This window comes from Alligator mississippiensis, chromosome 15 (genome assembly GCF_030867095.1).
Source record: "Alligator mississippiensis isolate rAllMis1 chromosome 15, rAllMis1, whole genome shotgun sequence".
Taxonomy (NCBI): domain Eukaryota; kingdom Metazoa; phylum Chordata; order Crocodylia; family Alligatoridae; genus Alligator; species Alligator mississippiensis.
The window spans coordinates 29,193,580-29,215,535 of NC_081838.1; the positions used below are offsets into that span (position 1 = coordinate 29,193,580).

General features: G+C 47.8%; 1 protein-coding gene across 1 annotated transcript in view; it reads left to right on the forward strand.

Annotated features, from left to right (window-relative positions):
• LOC102558194 (IgGFc-binding protein) overlaps nt 1-21,667 on the forward strand; it is a 42,740-nt gene extending 21,073 nt beyond the window's left edge. The window contains exons 12-23 of the mRNA XM_059719354.1: nt 953-1,545; nt 1,688-2,258; nt 3,749-3,948; nt 5,629-6,009; nt 7,530-8,088; nt 9,556-10,160; nt 11,975-12,539; nt 12,882-13,477; nt 13,944-14,514; nt 15,167-15,366; nt 17,133-17,513; nt 19,596-21,667. Of these exons, the coding sequence (XP_059575337.1) occupies nt 953-1,545; nt 1,688-2,258; nt 3,749-3,948; nt 5,629-6,009; nt 7,530-8,088; nt 9,556-10,160; nt 11,975-12,539; nt 12,882-13,477; nt 13,944-14,514; nt 15,167-15,366; nt 17,133-17,513; nt 19,596-19,874 (5,501 nt within the window). The 3' untranslated portion in view covers nt 19,875-21,667. The remainder of the gene's footprint in view (nt 1-952; nt 1,546-1,687; nt 2,259-3,748; nt 3,949-5,628; nt 6,010-7,529; nt 8,089-9,555; nt 10,161-11,974; nt 12,540-12,881; nt 13,478-13,943; nt 14,515-15,166; nt 15,367-17,132; nt 17,514-19,595) is intronic.
• The last annotated feature ends 289 nt before the right edge of the window (nt 21,668-21,956 follow it).

A 21,956-nucleotide genomic window follows, 5' to 3' on the forward strand; every position in this document is an offset into this window, starting at 1 on the left:
CTCTTGAGGTCCCTCCCAACCCTCATTTTCTAGGAATCTATGATCTATCACATACCTCAATTTCCCATCTGTAAAGCAGGGATAAAGCTTCTCTTTTTTTCACAGTGGTTTTAATAAGAGAACCCCCATTATTGATTGTCAGATGCTTAAATCCTATAATGATGAGAACCACATTCATGCATAGATGGTCTCCCCAAATTCATAGAGCGAGGCGAACTGACTTCTTCAGGGCCAGATGATAGTTCAGTGGCAAAAAAATAAATAAAACAGAGTGTATCTATAGCCATCTGCTCCGTGCATAGGTTGCCAGAAGGCAGACAAGGTTCCTTGGGTGAATCTGATATCTTTTATTAGACCAACTTGCCAGAAAATGTTCTCTCCTCCATGAATGTTGTCAGCACTTTGTTGATAGGCCAAAGCATCAACATTTTGGGGGGCTTGATCAAAAATTGGTACTTTCAGCAGAAAACAAGTTCATTGACAATTCTGCTTTATCAAAAACACAGTCTTCTGTCCAAAGATGTTTTCAATTCTTTTGGCAAAGCCATTTATATGACATTCTCTTAAAGAGCTGAAATAAAACCCCACTGGCTCAGAGTCCCAGAAGTGTATTCTCTTAGTGATATTGCTTCTCAGGTCTGATAATGCAACTCAGGACTCCTGGCTCCTGACTTCAGTAGCTTAAATCAGGATTGTTTTCCTTCACTGACTTTCAGGTGGTACCCAAGCATCCAGGCTTCCAGTTACTTGTACCCTAACCACCACACATAGCCCCCTTCCTGGAAAGTTCCTATATAAATTCTTCCATAAAGAAGATGAGAAAAGACATATTCTGTTGCCCTCCACAATGGCTCAATAGAAGCTCAGTATTACTCATGTTGTCCATGGTGTTAGTCCAATAGACTTTTCTTTCATGTAGACCTGCACAGTCACTGCAGCCTTCTCCTTTCAGGTCTCAACTGCCCCCCAAACTCGCATTATGACTACTGCGGGACCGGCTGCCCTTCCACTTGCCATAGTAGGTTGGATCCAGATGAGTGCGAAGCTCCCTGTGTAGAAGGATGCTTCTGTGATGAAGGCTTTGTCCTGAGTGGAGAGAAGTGTGTCCCATATACAGACTGTGGCTGTATGTATGAGGGCAGATATTACAAGAAAGGGGAGGAATTCTACACCAGTACCTCTTGTCATAAGCAGTGTCAGTGCAATGAAGACGGGGAGCTGGAGTGCAAAGATGTCTCTTGTGATGCCAATGAAGAATGTAAGGTGGTAAACGGTGTCCAAGGTTGCCACCCCTTAGGGTACGGGAAGTGCGTGTCATGCAACCCTCACTACATGACCTTTGATGGAAAAGCTTTTGACTTGCATGGGAATTGCACGTACACCTTGGCCAAAGTCAATAGCATGGACCCCCGGCTGATGAACTTCTCAGTGGTGGTAGAGAATGAGAGCATGGGTAGTGGCCGTGTGGCTCGGAAAAGGACAGTCACGGTCTTCATTTACGGCCGCACCATTGTCTTGGAGAGAGAAATGAGGTGGAAGGCGGTGGTAAGCATCTTGTTAAACTCATCCATGTTTCATGGGGCACTAGTGACACATGGACACAGTGCATGAGTACATGTGTGTGTAGATGAGACAAAACTGTACAGTCCTCATCAATAATAGGCAAATTTTCCCCTCTTTGCCATAGGTGGATGGGGAGCTGTACACTCTGCCAGTGACTATGAACAATGGGAAGCTTCAGGTCAACCAGGAGGGAAACAACATCATTCTTCAAACTTCTGCTGGACTCCAAGTCCTTTATGACACCTTCTCTTGTGCCTTCGTGACCCTCCCCGGCACCTATAAAGGATACATGCGTGGCTTGTGTGGCAACTTCAACAGCAATAAAAATGACGACTTCCTGCTGCCCAACGGAAAGAGCACCAAAAGCCTGAGCGAATTTGAGTCCTCTTGGAGGGTGCTCGATGATGGTGCCACGTGCTCTGAGGGCTGTGATGGACGATGCCCTGTCTGCGATGCAGCCAAGAAGAAACCATACCAGGCTGAGACCTCCTGTGGGTTGATCGGAGCTCCCTCAGGCCCGTTCCATGCCTGTCATTCACACGTTAACCCTGCTGAGTACGTCAACTACTGCCTTTATGACATGTGTGCCTCCAATGGGGCAAGAGAGACTCTCTGCCAGAGTCTCCAGGCATATGTAACTGCGTGCCAAGAAGCAGGTGCTGAGATCGGAGCGTGGAGGAAGCCCTCCCTTTGCCGTAAGTTAACAAAACAATCTGCAAGGTAGTCTTCATTAACCTGGCACATATCAGTCCTATATCTGTAATGAACCTGAGCATGGGCCCTTATTGCGAAGAAGGCTAAGGGCCTATGGGCTGCATTAGTAGGATTGTTGCCAGCAGAGCCAGGGAAGTGATTCTTCCCCTCTATTTGGCACTGATGAGGCCACATCTGGAGTCTCGTGTCCAATTTTTGGTCCTGCACTGCAGAAAGGATGGGGACAAATAGGAGAGAGTTCAGAAAAGGGAAACGAAAATGGTTCAGAGGCTGGGGGAAATGACTTATGAGGAGAAGCTGAGGAAACTGGGTTTACTGAGTCTGGAGAAGACTGAGGAGGGATTTAATAGCAGTCTTCAGCTCCCTGAAGGGTGGTTGCAAAGAGGATGGAGCTGGACTGTTATCAGTAGGGACAGATGACAGGACAAGGAGCAACAGTTTCCAGTTACAGCAAGGGAAGTTGAAGTTAGATATGAGGAAGAATTTTCTCACTACGAGGGTAGTAGAACACGGGAACCGGAGACCCAGAGAGGTGGTGGGATCTCCATCCTTGGAGGTTTTGAAGACCCAGCTAGACAAAGCCTTGGCTGGGATGATCTAGTTGGGGCTGGTCCTCCTTGAAGCAGGGGGTTGGACTAGATGTGACCTCCTGCGCTCCCTTCCAGTCCTCATTTTCCGTAATTCTGTGAGACCTTCTACCTGCTGTGATTTTTGCAGATGCCACAAACCTAACATGGTCTGTAGTGGCTAGTTTTACAGGGAACATCCAGGTTGTTCCATGGTGATTCAACAGTCCTCCAAGCATTAGGATGCTTCTTTACACTTTCATTGACAAGCCTCTACTTGACCTTTACTTGACCCATGGGAGTGATCATCCTCGACCATGAGGGATCACTGCCGCTGACGGCTCCTTTATAGAAGAGGAACCGTATTAGTGTTGTAGTAACAGCATTTTGCCCTCCAAATATGTGTTAACTTGGTACCCCAGCACAGTCCTGGGAGGTGATTCTTGCACTGCTAATTTTCAGGAAAGCTCCCTAGAGTTTATGGTTTCTTGTTCATGTTATGCGTTGTTTAGATACATGTCACAAAATGTCACCAAAAATCTCCATTTCTCTAGGTTAGTCGTGTCTGAAAATATGTCTTTTTATTGTGGTAGATTTCGACCTATCATGGTAAATTAGACCACCTCCAACATTTTTTATTCTTATCATGGCCAATTGTTCCAGGAGGATTATTTTTATTGTGATAGTTTCGTGATGTGTTTTCTCTCACACAGCTAAAATTGCCATTGTCCCAGTTCTGATACAATTTGTCCACCAGGTGCCACTTGGGTTTACTGTGAAATCCATGTCATTTCTGTTGTAATGTGGCCATTAGACACCAGGTGGAAAGGATCAAAATTGTTCTTACTATGTGTCAGGTAGTTCATTCCATGACTGTAAGATGCTTTCTGTCTCATTCTCTCTAGCCCTCACCTGTCCAGCCAACAGCCACTATGAGCTGTGTACCAAGAACTGTGATCTCACCTGTGCCAGCCTGACCACTCCACCCCAATGCACCAAGAAGTGTTTTGAAGGATGTCAATGTAACGATGGCTACATGTCTGATGGGGAGGCGTGTGTGTCCATGGAAAAATGTGGTTGCCTGAGGGATGGACGCTACCTCCAGGTAGGTGTTGGGATACATAGACCATCTGGTTACAGAACTCAGCCTTGACCGTATTATCCCCTTTGTAGCTGTAGAAGAGACACTGAATAATAATTTCCATTCTCAAATGAAGCATAATGGTGGCAAAACAACTGAAGCTGTATGTCCTAGCTTGTGTATATAAGGTTTAGAGCCAGCATGTAATGTTCAGAGCCACCAGTTCACCCACACAGCTACCACTGCAATTGATTCAAAGGCTGTAAAACCAGAATGGAGCACAGTGATCGCTGTTTTAGTCCCCCTGCATCACACAGGATACAGGAATTAATTCTTATCTGAACTGGGACCAAACTTCCAGCATCGCGGATCAAAATTTGTAGCATTGTCTGGCTTGCTCTATCCAGATAGCATCATTTTCAGTTTCCGGGCCAGGAGCTTGGAACTACTGAAGCAGAGGATGAGGTCGAAGACTCTATCCAAGATTGTATATTCTCCCATTGCAGGAGAGACAGAATATAGAGAGCTTGTTGGCTCTGAGTAACTATCCACAAATTCAATCCATTAAAGTTTTGAATGTATAGACCTCACGCTGCAGTCTTAGTGCCTTGATCTAAGGAGGCCGCCAAGACTGCAGAAAGCATCCTTGAAGGTTCAGAGTTTGATTTTAGCTCAGATATGGGCAAAAGCTTATTTATCCTATAGAGGAAGTTAGGCAGGTAGTGTAAAGTCAGGGAGAAGGGAGGACAGCATTACACCGTAGAGACCAACTAGTTCAGAGAGCCAGGAGCTTTTGTAGGCAACAGGCTACTTCATCAGATGCCTGTCTAGCCTTTGTGCAGACGTGAGCCTGCAAAAGCTGGCTGGAGACACAGTGGGTGCAGCTACACATGCACACATTACTGCACAGTAATTTAGGTTACTGAGTAGTAACTATGGTGATTTATGCCGACTTGGGTGTAAATTTGCTACCTGCATGATGCCAATTATTTACTGCTCAGTAAGGCACGTGTAGTCACCTTACTGCACAGTAACGATGTGTGCATGGATTGATTTGGGACTAACTTTAGTCCCAAGTCAGTCCACACACAGCGTTACTGCACTGTAATGCCTGCATGTGTAGACACTGGCCTAAAAACTGCGTGCTGTGCAGTAAATGCACATGTAGACATGCCCAGTGGGAATCTGAAGAAAAGTCTTTGGGGATGGTGGAAGGGAAACTGAGTTGCCTAGGAAGGAATATGGAGACTTTCAGTTTAAGGGCACAAGATCCAATTTAGCACATGGAGAAAGACTTTGACTCAGAGTCACTTGTGAGGAAAAAGTTGATTGGTTGATCCAGGATGTTGGCTTCAATTCAGTCCAAAGCTGAAGAGGGGCTGTTTGGTTTCAGATGAGCTATGTTCCTTCCAACAACACTTCCACTTCTAAGGAGATCTGGGGAGCTGGAGACTGGAGATGTAGCCTCATGTCTTCTGGCCATCCCTGTGATTTCTACCTTCTTGATCACTGTTTTCCTTGTTGTGGTCATCTCCAGATTGCATCAGGTCCACAAGAATGTTTTCAGTGCAGGTATATACCCTACATGGACGGAGAGCATTTGTCCATGCCAAGAATAGTTGAGAGATGCTTAATTCCCATGTCTGAGGACAGGGGAGGTTCAATCATTCCCATGATGCAGCTCTTCTGTTTTGTTCCATCCAGCCAGGGGAGACGTTCCTCTCCAGCGACTGCTCACAGAGGTGCACCTGCCTTGAGCTGGGCAAGCTCGACTGTAAGGAAGCCAAATGCCTGGCCATGGAGAAATGCCTGGTCAGGGACGGAGAGCGCCGCTGCGTGAAGGAAGAAGGCCAATGCATGCTTGCCTCGGGAGCACAGCTCACTACTTTTGACCGTGCTTCAGTGAAAGTCCCGTCCAACCGGATCTACAGCCTGGCTTCCCTGTGCAACAGCAGTGCTCCGTCCTGGTTTAGGGTGGTAGTAGAAGTCAAAGAGTCCAGTAAGACACATGTTGCAACCGTCACGGCCATCTACATTTCCATCGACAATACCATGGTTTCTGTGAATAAAGAGAAAGAGACACAGGTAAGGTTCAACCATCGCAGCCAACAACCCAGCCAGGGGTGGGGTTTCCACATAGGCACAGCTCCAAATTGAGTGTTATTAGGCTGACTACAACACAACCAAAAAGCAGGCACTAATAAATGTCATGCTAGTCACTAAAGAGCAGCAGAAACTCCACAGAAGTTGGAGGAAAGCCTCTAGGCAATCTGTTCTAGTCTTTACACACCCTAATATTTTAGTTTAGTTCTACGAGGAAGAAGGGTCTACCAAGAATTGTAGCTTCCCATCAGAAAATATCAGTTTGATGAAATCAAGACATTTTTGCCAGAGCATATCAATTTGCTCTAGAATTTGCATTGAAAAATTGCCAAAAGATTGCATTTAGATAACGTCAAAGCATTTTGTGCTTATTATTTCATAGAAATATAAAAAAAAATAAGGGTTGGAAGAGATCTCAGGAGGTCACATTAATCCAACTCTCTTCTCCAAGCAGGACCAGCCCACCTACATCATCCCAGCCAAGGCTTTGTCAAGCCAGGTCTTCAAAACCTCCAAGAATGGAGATGCTACCACCTCTTTGGGGAGCCTCTTCCAGTGCTTCACTACCCTCCTAGTGAGAAAGTTCTTTCTAATATCCAACCTCAACCTCCCTTGTTGCAACTTGAGCCCATTGCTCCTTGTTCTGTCATCTGCCCCAACTGAGAACAGTCCAGCTCCGTCCTCCATTCACCCTGCAGCGAGTTGAAGGCTGCTATTCAATCCCCTCTCAGTCCTCTCTTCTCCAGACTAAACAAGCCCAATTCCCTCAGCCTTTCCTCGCTAGTCCTGTCCCCCAGCCTCTCAAGCATCTTTGTTGCCCCCTGCTGGACTCTCTCCAATGTATTCCCCTCCTTTCTGTAGTGGCGGGCCCAAAACTGGACACAGGACTCCAGACGTGGCCTCATCAGTGCTGAATAGAGAAGGGAGAACTGCCTCTCTATTTAGGGAGCTAGCCTGTTCTCAGTGGTGACAAGTAACAGAACAAGGAGCAATGGTTTCCAATTGCAACAAGGGAAGTTGAGGTTGGATATTAGGAAAAAGTTTCTTACAAGGAGAGTGGTGAAGCACTGGGACAGGCTCCCCAGAGAGGTGGTGGGATCTCCATCCGTGGAGGTTTTGAAGACCTGGCTAGACAAAGCCTTGGCTGGGATGATCCAGTTGGGGCTTGTCCTGCATGGAGCAGGGGTTGGACTAGATGTCACCTCCTGAGGTCCCTTCAACCCTCATTTTCTATGATTCCCTCAATCTGATGGTAACGCTGCTGCTAATATATCACGCCATGTCACATCACAGAAAGTATGGAGGCACGGGCTGTGGTGTTGATTCTCTTGCGGCTTGATACAATTTCATGATTATGTTTTCTCAAAACCTGTCTCCTGTCAGAAAAGCATTTTGATGGAGAATTTCAGATCAACTCCAACTGTTACCGAGTATGCAGAGTGTTTCATTCAGAGCAGTGATTCTCTCTCCTCTCCCCCACCACCCCCATTCTCTCTCTCCAGTTGAATGAGGAACCCACCGTGCTCCCAGTGACCCTGAAAGGCGGCAAAATCCACCTCTCCCAGAGCAACGGTCGCTTTGCCCTACAGACAGATTTTGGCTTCAAGGTGATCTATGACAAAGACTGGACCATCATGGTGACTGTCCCCTTTAGCACCCATGGAACCAGCTGTGGGCTGTGTGGGAACTTCAATGGCATTTCTGAGGATGATCCCACATTCCCCTTGGGCCTTTTCTCTGAAGAGGACATTTCCGACCGCTGGGCAGTTCATGACGGCTCCCCACCCTTCTGGGATAGCTGCCATGAGCAATGTTTGCCATGTGACCTTGGAAAGAAGCGTCTCTACGGTGACAAGAAGCGCTGTGGGCTTATTAAGAAGGGGCCCTTCCAAGAATGTCACGCCACAGTCAACCCCAACAACTTCTTTCACACCTGCATCCAAAGCATGTGCCTGGATGGGGGGACCCACAGGGGCCTGTGCCATGAGCTGGAAGCCTATGCCAATGCCTGCCTGAAGCAAGGAGTCCCCCTCCGCAGCTGGAGGATGCTGTCCGGCTGTGGTGAGCTCTACAGTTTAGTTTGTTTGCTGGTGCCAAAAAAAATGGGACTGGTTTGTCTGTTGTCTGAAAGAGGGGAGAGGGGCAGTGAGCATGAGGTTGGGAATCTCTGGGTACTTGGGACATGGGGGCCAGCATGAACATCCAGGGAGAGCACCCATTACTCAACGCCCTACTTTGTTCCATGCAGGGTAGTGCCCCCTGCCATTGTACTAGCATTAGAAGTGAATCCACAGGGAGAGAAGGCCCTTGAGACATGATTCCTACTACCACGCTGGGGCACTGGAGCTGGCACTAACTTTTGCTTCCTACACAGTCTCTCGCACTCGCTGCCTCACTTCATTTTAAATACCTCTACCTTCTCACTATGTTTTTCCCATAACATGTTGACCACCTCATAACATCAAGGGATTTGTTTGTAGTCATAACCAGGAACTGGGTTTTTTTCATTCTGTGAACACCAGAATTATTCCCCTGTTCCTTTCCTTGTTGGGAAGGAGATATGGCTGGGATGATCTAGTTTGGCTGGGATGATCTAGTAGGGGCTGATGCTGCTTTGAGCAGGGAGTTGGACTAGATGTGACCTCCTGAGGTCCCTTCCAACTCTTAACTTTCTATCATTCTATACCATGGAGAGGAAAGCATTATGGCACTTCGTAGTGTGTCCATGCCAGTGACACTAGTCTATGGCAGCTCTTAGAATCGCAGAAAATGAGGGCTGAAGGGACCTCAGGAGGTCACATCTAGTCCAACCCCTGCTCAAAGCAGGACCAGCCCCAACTACATCATCCCAGACAAGGCTTTGTCTAGCTGGATCTCAAGGATGGAGATGCCACCACCTCTCTGGGTAGCTTGTTCATTGCTTTACTACCCTCCTCCTGAGAACATTTTTCCAAATATCCAACCTCAGTTTTCCTTGCTGCAACTGGAACCCATTGCTTCTTGTTCTGTCATCTGCCACCACTGAAAAAAGTCCAGCTCCATCTTCTTTGGAACCACCCTTCAGGGAGTTGAAGGCTGTTATTAAATCCTGCCTCAGTCTTCTCTTCTCCAGACTAAATAAGACCTGTTCCCTGAGCCTTTTCTCACAAGTCATGTGCCCCAGCCCCCAAAACATTTTCATTTCTGGATTCTCCAATGTGTTCACCTCCTTTCTGTAGTGCGGGCCACAAAACTAGATGCAGGACTCCAGATGTGACCTCACCAGTGCCAAATAGAGGGAAAGAATCACTTCCCTTGATCTGCTGGCAGCGCTCCTACCAATGCAGCCCAGGATGCCGTTAGCCTTCTTGGCAATAAGGGCACACTGCTGGCTCCTGTTCAGCTTATTGTCCACTGTCACCCCCAGGTCCTTTACTGCAGAGCTGCTGCTCAGCCAGTTGGTTCCTAGCCTGTACCGACGCAGGCTACGCAAGTGTTTCACTTTGTTGCACTGGGTGTTAAGTCTTTCTTTCTCTGATGTGATTCCAGTTCTGTCCTGCCCTGAGAACAGCCACTACGAGATCTGTGGAAATGCCTGCCCAGCTACTTGTTTTGACCAAACAGCTCCTTCTTTCTGTGAGAAGCCCTGCATTGAGATCTGCCAGTGTAACACTGGTTATGTCCTCAGTGCTGGCCAGTGCATCTCCGAGGAAGCCTGCAGCTGTATGCACAATGACCGCTCCTACAAGCTTGACGAGGAGTTCTGGGGAGATGAGATGTGCCGCTCTTGGTGCAAATGTGAACGCAAAGGGGAAAGGCTTGAGGTAGTTTGCAGAAAATCCAGCTGCAAAGACGGAAAGAAATGTGTAGTGATGGATGGGGTCCGGGGCTGTCATGAGGTCAACTACGCTACTTGCATAGCAACTGGAGACGTGCACTACACCACCTTTGATGGGAAGAAATATGATTTCGTGGGCACCTGTGTCTACCAGCTGGCTGGGGTCTGCACTCCGGACCCCAGGCTTGTCCCATTCACCGTCCAAGTGGAGAACAGCAATCGTGGCAGCACAGCTGTGTCTTTCACCAAAGTGGTGACCTTGGACGTCTACAACATGACCATCAGTCTGAGCCAGGAGCACCCACAGAAGATTCAGGTATGGAACCAAATCCAGTGAACGAGAGTCTCTTGGGGTTGACAGGTTCTCCCAGATACCTTAGTGTCTAGGCTGCGGAGACACCATTCACTCAAGCGTGTGGTTTTAATCCTCCAAGTTCAGACTGTATCCCTCAACCTGCCCCACGTGTGTCAGAGACAGCCAGTACCCAGACCCCATCCCAAACCCAATAAACTCTCCAGGGCACTTTACTATGGACAATGAGTCCCATAGTGCACCAAGTTTTCGTCTTGAAAAGGGGAGACAGTTCATCATAGGAGCTCTTGGCCATGTTCATCATGGAAGAGGCAGCCCAGCTGCAGAGTCCAACCATTGGATTCATTGTCCAACTGCTCATTGTCCAACTGCTCAACTGTTGGACTCATTGTCCAATTGCTAGAGTGAAGTGTTCTCCCATCCAGAGTCCGTATGTCCCTCATTCAGGCTCCACTGCACATTTCTCACAGATTTGAAAGCAGAGACGGACCATTATGATTATCCAGTGTAACCAAGGTCACAGAATTTCAGCCATAGGTAGAACCCGCCTTTCATTTTAGAAAGATGGGTAGTCTTGACTTGAAGACTCCGAAAGATGGAGATTCACCATATCCCATTTGACCACACAGATTAACCAGTGTCTATGATTTCCCACTGACCTATTTTGCACTCAGGAGATATCTTCCTGATTCTTGAAGCCTGAGTGACTGTTTAAGGATTTCACCTGGAACCCAGTTAGAACAAGGGATGTCTTTCTCTACCACTAAAGCTAGCCTCTTTGTGTCTCAGACGAGTCCTCTTCTTGCCTCTTTCTGACAGCTGGCAGGACCATTTCCTCCCATAATAAGAGTGTCATTATCACTTTCATTTTACAACCACAGATCTTCTTTTGTAACATTGCTCCTCTGCTGTCCTATCTACTCTGGACCAAATACATTTTGCTAACTCACAACACTGTCTCCATCTCACACCCAAGGTGCACAGCAGATCCTGATTTAATGCCTTCTTAACAAATTAGCCTCCCTATCATCCCACAACAATTATTTTATGTCATAGGAGGTATGTAAGTGTAAAATATGTTCCCCATGGAAACAAAGAAGTGAAACAGCCTAATCTGGTCTGTCCCTCACAAATTGTTCCCAGCAGTCAAGTCTGGGGACTTTTCCCAGTAGAGATGAAAAACCCTGTTATGTTTCCCCTATAGTTCAGAGTAGGATTGTTCTCGCTAGCCCATACCCACAGACAGTTGATGAGGTGTGGGAGGGTTAAAAGATCTTTGCAGTTGGGAGGAGGTTCTGGGCCCCTGACTACAGAAAGGATGTGGACCAATTGGAAAGAGTTCATTGGAGGGTAACAAAAATGGTGAAAGGGCTGAGGGACATGACTTATGAGAAGAGGCTGAGGGAATTGGGCTTATTTAGTCTGAAGAAGAGAAGACCGAGGGAGGATTTAATAGCAACCTTCAACTCCCTGAAAGGTGGTTGTAAAGAGGATGGAGCTGAACTGTTCTCATTGGGGCAGATGACAGAACAAGGAGCAATGGTTTCCAGTTGCAGCAAGGGAAGTTGAGGTTAGATATTAGGAAAACTTTCTCACAAGGAGGGTGGTGAAGCACTGGAACAGGCTTCCCAGAGAGGTGGCGGGATCTCCATCCTTAGAGGTCTTGAAGACCCAGCTGGACAAAGACTTGGTTGGGATGATGTAGTTGCAGTTGGTCCTGATTGGAGCAGGGGGTTGGACCAGATCTGACCTCCTGAGGTCCCTTCCAACCCGAATTTTCTGTGATTCTATAATGGTGTCTATCATGTCTTTCCCAGGTGGATGGCATCTTTGTAAACCTGCCATTCCAGTATAAAGACAAGCTGAAGGCCTACATCAGCGGAGTCCATGGCTTCATCCAGACTGATTTCAGTCTGAGAGTGAGCTTTGACTGGTACAGTCACACCAGGGTCCTTGTTCCCAATACCTATGCTGATGCCATGTGTGGGCTCTGCGGGAACAACAATGAAGATGCCACAGATGATATGATGATGAAGAATGGAATTCAGACATCTGATGAGCTTCAGTTTGCAAACAGCTGGAAAGTCAGGGAAGTCCCTGGGTGTAGGAAGGAATGCCTTGGTGACTGCCCTGTATGTGGGGAGTTGCAGATGCAAGTCTACAAAGGTGACAAATACTGTGGGATCATCACACGTAAGAACGGGCCATTTTCCCTCTGCCACAGAGTCATTGACCCGGCTCCCTACTTTGACAACTGCATTTTTGACACGTGCCACTACAGTGGTCATCACAACATGATGTGCCATGCTATCAGCAGCTACGTGACCAGCTGTCAGGCTCAGAGCATCTGGATAGGGCAGTGGAGATCAGCCTCATTCTGCAGTAAGTGTGACCTCCTAGACTTGTCTTTCAGTTCATGCCATTGCAAACGGCCCATGCTACAGAGAGAGACTCCACCACCTCTGTGGGGAGCCTGTTCCAGTGCTTTACTTTCCTCTGAGTGAGAAAGTTCTTCCTAATACCCAACCTAAATTTCCCTTGCTTCAATTTGAGCCCATTGCTCCATGCCCTGTCATCTGCCCTCACTGAGAACAGTCCAGCTCCATCCTTTTTCAAACCTCCCTTCAAGGAGTTGAAGGCTGCTATTCAATTCCCTCTCAGTCTTCTCTTCTCCAGACTAAGTTATCCCAGTTCCCTCAGCCTCTGCTCATTTCTTTCTTTCAGGTTTCAACTGCCCCTCAAACACACACTATGAGTTCTGTGGGACTGGCTGCCCTAACTCTTGCCATAATGTGCTGGATCCAGATGAGTGTGAACTTCCTTGTAGAGAAGGCTGCTTCTGCAATGATGGGTTCATCTTGAGTGGTGACAAGTGCATCCCAAGTACAGACTGTGGCTGCATGCACCAAGGCAGGTACTACAAGAAAGGGGAGGAGTTCTACACCAGCACTTCCTGTGAGGAACGGTGCCAATGCGGCAACAGTGGGGTCATCAAGTGCCAAGACATCTCCTGTAGTTCCAATGAGGAGTGCAAGGTGATAAATGGTGTCCAAGGCTGCTATGCCTCTGAGTCTGGAAAGTGCATAGCATGGAGTGATTCCTACTATGTTACTTTTGATGGAAACACCTTCAATTTACATAGTAATTGCGCTTACACCTTGGCTGAAGTCAACAGCATCGATGCCAAGCTGCAAATCTTCCTGGTGGTCATAGAAAACGAGAGGGCCGGTAAAGACTGGGTGTCCGTGACAAAGACAATCAAGGTCTCTGTTGATGGCCATACCATCGTCATGAAGAGAGGAACAAGGTGGAAGGTTGCGGTAAGTATCTTGTTTGATCTTATTGATGTCTCATGGGGCGCTGATTCCATATACATGCCCAGTCCGTTGAGCCATAGAATCATAGATAGATCATAGAAAATGAAGAAAATCATTGAAAATGAGGATTGGAAGGGACCTCAGGAGGTCACATCTAGTCCAACCCCCTGCTTCAAGCAGGACCAGCCCCAACTATATCATCCCAGCCAGGGCTTTGTTTAGATGGGTCTTCAAAACCCCCAGATCTCCATTCCACAACCTCTCTGGGTAGCCTGCTCCAGTGCTTTTCTGCCCTCCTCATGAGAGAGTTCTTCCTAATATCTAACCTCAACTTCCCTTGCTGCAACTGGAGCCCATTGCTCCTTGTTCTGTCATCTGCCACCACTGAGAACAGTTTAGCTCCATCCTCTTTGTAGGCACCCTTCAGGTCCCATCAACCAGAGGTAAAATTTCCCTTTCATTGGCACAGGTGGATGGGGAGCTGTACAGTCTACCAGTGGCTATAAACAAAGGGAAGCTTCAGATCAACCAGGAGGGGAAAAACATCGTTCTCCAATCTGCTGCTGGATTTCAAGTCCTTTATGACACCTCGTCTTATGTGTTGGTGACTGTCCCCAGCACCTACAAAGGACAAACACGTGGCTTGTGCGGTAACTACAATGGCGATAAAAATGATGACCTCTTGTTGCCCAGTGAGAAGATTGCCAAAAGCATGAGTGAGTTTGAGTCTTCTTGGAGGGTGCTCGATGATGGTGCCACATGCTCCGAGGGATGTGATGGACGATGCCCTGTCTGTGATGCAGCCAAGAAGAAACCATACCAAGCTGTGACCTCCTGTGGGTTGATCACAGCTCGCTCAGGCCCCTTCCAAGATTGTCACTCCCTGGTGAGCCCTGATGACTACTTCCACCACTGCCTCCATGTCATGTGTGCTGCCAATGGGGCGAGAGAGACCCTCTGTCAGAGCCTTCAGGCCTACGCAGCCACATGCCAGGCAGAGGGAGCTACGATCAGAGAATGGAGAAAGGATTCGTTCTGCCGTAAGTTACCAGAATAACCTGTAGACCCACCTTGAATGTGGTGGCACATAATGGATCTTGATCTATCATGGTTTTGAACTTCAGACCTCCTAGGTGCTGGGTTTTTATCAAATATCACAAGCCTAACATTGTTGGGAAGGGTCCATCTTACAGGTAACGTCCAAGCTGTTCCATGAAGTTTTCTATACTGAAGAGTATCAAAGTTTCAGGTGTAGCTCAGCCACATTCCCGAAGGTTTCAGTCTCCTCAATCAATTCAGCTTCTTGCTTGGATGACATCTCCCGTAATGCACCAAGATTTCTTCTTGAAGAGGGGAGACAGTCCATCATAGGAGCTCCTGGACATGGTCACCATGAAAGAGGTAGCTCAGCTGGAGAGTCCAGTCTCTAGAGAGGAATAAGGACATGAAGCCCTCACACTACAGCCATATTTTCAGACTAAAATAGTTCCTCTTCTGGGTGTTTGAGTTTCCAGTAATGAACAGAAGTTTTCAATGGCAATCAGGCTCGAAAATCTCATTTGAATGAAATGCCAAATTTCTGTTGAATATCAGTTTCAATAAGAAAATGTTTTCCTGGGCCTGGTGTCTAACCAAACTAACCTTCATCTTCCCTTTTGTCTCATTTGCTTCTCTCTCCCTCTCTCTCTCCAGCCTTATCTTGTCCAACTAACAGCCACTATGAGCTGTGCACCAAGACGTGTGATCTCACTTGTGCCAGTCTGACAACTCCTACCAAGTGCATCCGGAGGTGTTTTGAAGGCTGCCAGTGCAACACTGGCTACATGTTTGATGGAGAGGCATGTGTATCCATGGGCAAATGCGGCTGCATGAGGGATGGACACTACATTGAGGTAGGTGTTGGATTAGTGGACTACCTTACAGCTCTCAGACTGGACAAGACAGCTCTGAAGAAGTTGACTTTAGCTGAGATATTAGGAATTCAGGTTAGATATTAGGGTCACAAATTGGCTAGAGGGCTGCACCCAGAGAGTGGTGGTGGATGGGTCATTTTTGACCTGGAGGGATGTGGGCAGTGGGGTCCCCCAGGGCTCAGTCCTTGGGTCCGCACTGTTCAATATCTTCATCCGTGACTTGGACGAGGGGGTGGAAAGCACCTTGTTCAAATTCGCAGATGACACTAAGATGTGGGGAGAGGTGGGCGTGATAGGAGGGAGGGACAGGCTACAACTAGATCTGGACAGGTTACAGGGGTTGGCGGATGAGAATAGGATGGGATTTAATACTGACAAGTGCAAGGTGCTGCCCCTGGGGAGGAAGAACCAGCAGCACACCTACAGGCTGGGGAACTCCCTTCTTGTCAGTGCAGAGGCAGAAAGGGATCTTGGAGTCATTATTGACTCCAAAATGAACATGGGCCGACAGTGTGCGGACGCAGTCAGGAAGGCCAACCGCAACTTGTCGTGCATCCATAGATGCATCACAAGCAGGTCAAAGGAGGTGATCCTCCCCCTCTACGCCACACTGGTCAGGCCACAGTTGGAGTACTGTGTCCACACTTCAGGAGGGATGTGGACAACACGGAGAGGGACTAGAGGAGGGCCACCCGCATGATCAGGAGGCAGCAGGGCAGGCCCTACGAGGAGAGGCTACGGGACCTGAACCTGTTCAGCTTCCAGAAGAGAAGGCTGAGAGGGGATCTGGTGGCCGTCTATAAACTTACCAGAGGGGACCAGCAGGGAATGGGAGAGTCCCTGTTCCCCCAAGTGGCTCCTGGAGTGACAAGGAATAATGGCCATAAGTTGATTGAGAGTAAGTTCAGGCTAGACATCAAGAAGCACTACTTCACAGTCAGGGTGGCTAGGATCTGGAACCAACTTCCAAGGGAAGTGGTGCTTGCTTCTACTCTGGGGGGTCTTCAAAAGGAGGATGATCACCTCGCCAGGGCCATTTGACTCCAGCATTCTTTCCTACCATGGCAGGGGGGCAGACTTGATGATCTGCTCAGGTCCCTTCCAACCCGACCAACTATGAAACTATGAACTGTCTCATGAGGAGGGTAGTAAAGCACTAGAACAGGCTACCCAGAGAGGTAGTGGAGTCTCCATCCTTGGAGGTTTTGAAGACCCAGGTAGACAAAGTGTTGGCTGGGCTGATCTAGTTGGGGCTGGTCCTGCTTGGAGCAGGGGGTTGGACTAGATTTCATAGACTTCATCGACATTAGGGGTGGAAGGGACCTTGCAAGAGCATCAGGTCCAGCCCCCTTCCCAAGAGGCAGGAAGTCAGCTGGGGTCAGATCACCCTAGCAAGATAAGCATCCAAGCATTTCTTAAAGGTATCCAGAGTAGGACTTTGCACTGCTTCTGGGGGGAGTCCATTCCAGATTCTGGAGAATCAGACATTTTTCTGTATGTCCAGTCTAAAAGTCTTCCAGCAGTTTGTGACCATTAGACCTTGTCTTCCCTTGGGATGCCCTGGTGAACAGACGTTCTCCCAGTTCTGGATGCAAACCCCTTACATACTTATAGGCTGCCACTATAAGGACTAGATGTGACCTTCTGAGGTCCCTTCCAACCTTCATGTTCTATGATTCTGTATCAGGTGTCTTCCACTTGGATACAGTGAGCATGACGCACTTCTTCTGTTTTGTTCTTTCTAGCCAGGTCAGACCTTCTTCTCCAATGACTGCTCAGAGAAGTGCACCTGCCATGAGATGGGCAAACTGGAGTGCAGGGAAGCCAAGTGCCTGATAGGGGAGAAATGCCAGGTCAAGGATGGGGCACGCATCTGCGTGAAGCAGGAAGCTCGGTGCACGCTGGCCTCGGGAACGTTGCTCACCTCTTTTGATGGTGTCTCAGGGAACGTTCTCCCCAACAAGTTTTACAACCTGGCTTCCCTCTGCAATGACAGTTCCCCCTCCTGGTTTAGAGTGGTTGTGAATGTCAGGAAGTGCAACGAGAAGGTCGCAGCAGCTGATGTCACCCTCTACGTTTTCTTTGACAATGCTATGATTTCCATCAATAACAAAAAAGAAGCATGGGTAAGTAGAGGCTGGATTACAACATACTCACACAAGGGACTGAAAATCTCTTGCACCCACTGAAAAAAAAATCAATAATAAAACCATAAGTGATCGATCATAAATAAACATCATCATGATAAAATAATTCGTAGATTCATAGATGTTTGGGTCAGAAGGGACCTCAGTAGATCATTGAGTCTGACCCCCTGCCCTGGGCAGGAAAGAGTGCTGGAGTCAGACGATGGAGGTTGGACGATCACCTGTCTGGGATCTTGGGAACCCAGCATTCATTCCTGCCTGAGGCAGGGGGTCAGGCTAGATGATCTGGTCAGGTCCCTCCTGACCCTAGCTACTATGAAACTATGACCCCAGCCAGGTGCATGTCTAGCCTCCTCTTAAAGACCCCCAAGGTAGGGGAGAGCACCATCTGCTTTGCAGCCCATTCCAGATTATGGTAACCCTTACCACAGAGATCTTCCTGATGTCTAACCTAAACCTGTTTTCCATCAGTTTGTGGCTGTTGTTCCAGGTTACTCCAAGGGGTGCCCTGGTAAACAGAGCATCTCCTATTCCTTGCTGCCCCCACCCCCCGATGAATTTGTAGGCGGCCACAAGATCACCTCTCAGCCTTTCTTCTGGAGGCTGAAGAGCTCCAGGGCCCTCAATCTCTCCTCGTAGGGCTTTGTTGCAGGCCCCTAACCATATGAGTGACCCTCCGCTGAACCCTCTTGAGGTTGTCCACATCCCTCTTGAAGTACAGGGCCCAAAACTGGATGCAGTACCCCAATTGCGGCCTAGCCAGCGCCACATAGAGGGGAAGTATTCCCTGGACCTGTTTGTCATGCACCTGCTAATGCATGATAAAGTGAGGTTAGCTTTACTGATCACTTCATCACACTAACAACTCATGTTCATCTTAGTGTCGACAATGACTCCGAGATCCCTTTCTGGTACAGAGCTGCTGAGAGGGTCATCCCCCAGCCTGTGAGTGTGCTGCTGACACCTTCTCCCTAGGTGCAGCACTCTGAACTTGTCCTTGTTGAACTGCATCCTATTCTGTTCTGCCCACATTTCCAACCTGTCCAGATCCACCTGGATTTGTTCCCTACCCTAGTGTGTTAACTTTACCCCATAATTTGGTATCATCTGCAAATTTGGACAGAGTGCTTTCCACGCCCTCATCCAAATCGTGATGAAGACATTGAAGAGCATAGGTCCAAGGACTGAACCTTGTGGGACCCCACTGCCCACCTCTTTTCAGGTCGATACCGACCCATCCACCACCACTCTTTGGGTGCAACCCATAAGCCAATTTGCCACCCACCTGACCATGTAATCATCTACACCACAGCCACTCAGTTTATCTATGAGAATAGGATGAGATACCATACTGAAGGCCTTCTTAAAATCCAAGTAAATGACATCTACCTCGACTCCTGAGTCTAAGCAGTTTGTGACCTTGTTGTAAAAAAAGAAACAAGGTCAGTCAGGCGGGATCTACCTGCACTGAATCCATGCTGGTTGCCTTTCAGCATTGTTTTTCCTGCTGGATCCCACAAATGTGATCCTTAATAATTTTTTCAAAGGTCTTTCCAAGGATAGAGGTGAGACTAACCAGTCTGTAGTTACCCACATCCTCCTTCCTCCCCTTCTTGAAAATAGGGACCACATTGGCCCTTTTCCAGTCCTCTGGGACCTGACCTGAGCACCACGAGCACTCAAACATCCATGCCAGTGGCTCTGCTATGACACTGGCTAGTTATTTCAACACCCTTGGATGAAGATAATCCAGGTCCGCTGACTTAAACACATCCAGCCCTTCCAAGTGTCCCTTCACTAAGTCAGTGCTAATGCTTGGTGGGCTGGTGTCCTCTTTGTGCCTGTCTTTGATCCAGTTGAGAGATTATTCCTAAACGCAGATCAGGACAAGAGAAGCAATAATGGTTTAATCAAGACTAATCCTGCCTTGAGTTAGATTAGACAACCTTTAGAGGTCCTTTCCAGACCTACTCTCCTATGATCATCCTCACTGTCACTGAATGTAATTGCTACAGTCAGCCTCTTGTGCATAATTCAGCTCTCCCAATTTTTACATTTCAGGTGAACGGGCGCTTGGTGAAGCTTCCACTTGTTTCCAAATCCTTTTCCATAAGTCTGTCCCAGGATGCTGTCGTTATCACCAATAAATCCAGCCTGGATGTTCTCTTCCACCCTGGCAAAGAAGTGACTGTGAAAGTCAGCAGCATTCTGGCTAACCAGCTTTGCGCTCCTTGTGGGAACTACAATGGGAACAGTGCGGATGACCTGCGACTCCCCAGTGGAGCAGTTGCAAAGAGTCTTTCAGGAGTTCTTGAAGCTTGGGAGGCAACTGACCTCTAGAAGGGTGCAGCTTCTATGACTGCTGTCATGCAGCTGTCTCACACATCTGTCTGCCTTTTCCCGATTCTATCATAGCCCAGGCCAAAAAAGTATCTCTTCACAACAAAACATGCCATTTCAGAGGTATCCCAGCTGTTTTTCTCGTTTTCTAATGTTCTGTCTCTTTCCAGTATTGTCCACAGCAAACGTTCAAGAATAACGAGTCCGGCTTCCAAAAAACTCAAATAAATGGCTTGGAAAGGATAAGATTTAAAAAAGAAAAAACATGATATACATAATATATACTTTATACCAAGCGTATATTACACTATATATATATATATATATATATTTGCCATGTGGTTTCAGAGACTTTGAGGTTTATGTTTTCCAGCATCTTCAACAGTGATGGGGAACAGAAACTTATTTGTAATCAGTGCTAAAGTTCTCCCATAGCCCCATGCTGTTAGGACATCTGGATTTATGAAAAAGCACCAAATAGCAGAAAACTCATGACTGTATCATGAAAGCTGGGGACACTTGTCTCTTATCTGTATGCAACTTGGGTACTCTTCTGATTGGAGGAAGTGAACTGGAGGAAGTGAGCCTATCTGTACTACTATTTGAGCTGTGTTATCAACTGTCAGTGGTAGGAGCATTTACTGTATGCTAAGTATGGTATGAATGAAACATTCAGAATTTCATAGAATCATAGAGAATGAGGGCTGGAAGGGACCGCAGGAGGTCACATCTAGTCCAACCCCCTGCTCCAAGCAGGACCAGCCCCAACTCCATCATCCCAGGCAAGGCTTTGTCTATCTGGGTCTTCAAAACCTCCAAGGATGGAGATGTCACCCCCTCTCTAGGTGACCTGTTCCAGTGCTTCACCACCCTCTTAGGGAGAAAGTTTTTCTTAATATCTAATCTCAACTTCCCTTGCTGCAGCTGACGCCCATTGCTCCTTGTCCTGTCGTCTGCCCCCACTGAGAACAGCCCAGCTCCATCCTCTTTGCACCCCCCTGCAGGGAGTTGAAGGCTGCTATCAAATTCCCTCTCAGGCTTCTCTTCTGCAGACTAAATAAACCCGGTTCCCTCAGCCTCTCCCCACCAGTCATGTCCCCCAGCCCCATCACCATTTTCATTGCCCTCCACTGGACTCTCTCCAATTGTCCACATCCTTTCTGCAGCGGGGGATGTGGCAGAATGCCATCACAGTGTCTTCCCAAACTCTGCTATCAGGCTATTGTTTTCTCAGCTATCACTCTAGGTACTAAACAACCCTCTAGCCTACATGTGAGACAGGTATCAGGGTGGGGAGTTAAACCCCTACTGTCTTAGGAAGGACCTCATGACTAGGAGGGGGTTGGAGCCCCTACCAGTCTACCCAGCAACTGGTGATGCGTTTCCATTTGATTGGCTTGTAGCCAACTTCAGCTAGTCTCCACTGGACCCCAAAGTCCATAAGGTCTACACAAGGTCATAAGGTCTATATCATTTAAAGGCTGCCCAGGAGGGGTGTCAGCCATGATGAAGACACAGAGAGGAGCTGGACTTCTGCAGCACTCTCTCTCTCTCTCAAAACACATGGACATGCTACCAACTGCTTGCCTCCAGGGAAGAGCTCTGTCGGCCTCTGAATGATACTTGTGAGTAAGCTACTTGAGATCTAACTGGGTATATAGCTTGCAGTAACACAGATGCATGATCAAAGGCTACCATGCCACTATTTGCTCTACCAGTTATTCTTTGATATTGCTGTATCTTGTATCCTACCCCAAGCCTTCCTTCTGTACTAATAAAGTTCTCTGAGCATAGCGTGGGAAACTTATTGGGAGAGGGACTGAGTTATGCCTTGGTGCTCCCTTGGTCCAGCTGACTAAGGGAGGCTACTATTTGGACTTCTGGCTAAAGGAAGCACCCCAAGCTTTTGCAACGGGCCGAGCACCCTCCAGGTCTATAAAGCCTGCGTACCTCAAGAGAAACAGAGCCACTAACAGACCAAGACTCTTGAGTGGTGCCCAGCCACCCTGTTTGCTCGAAGGTATTTCTCTGATATTGCTGTATCCTGTTCCCTACTCCAAACCTACTCCTTGTAATCAATAA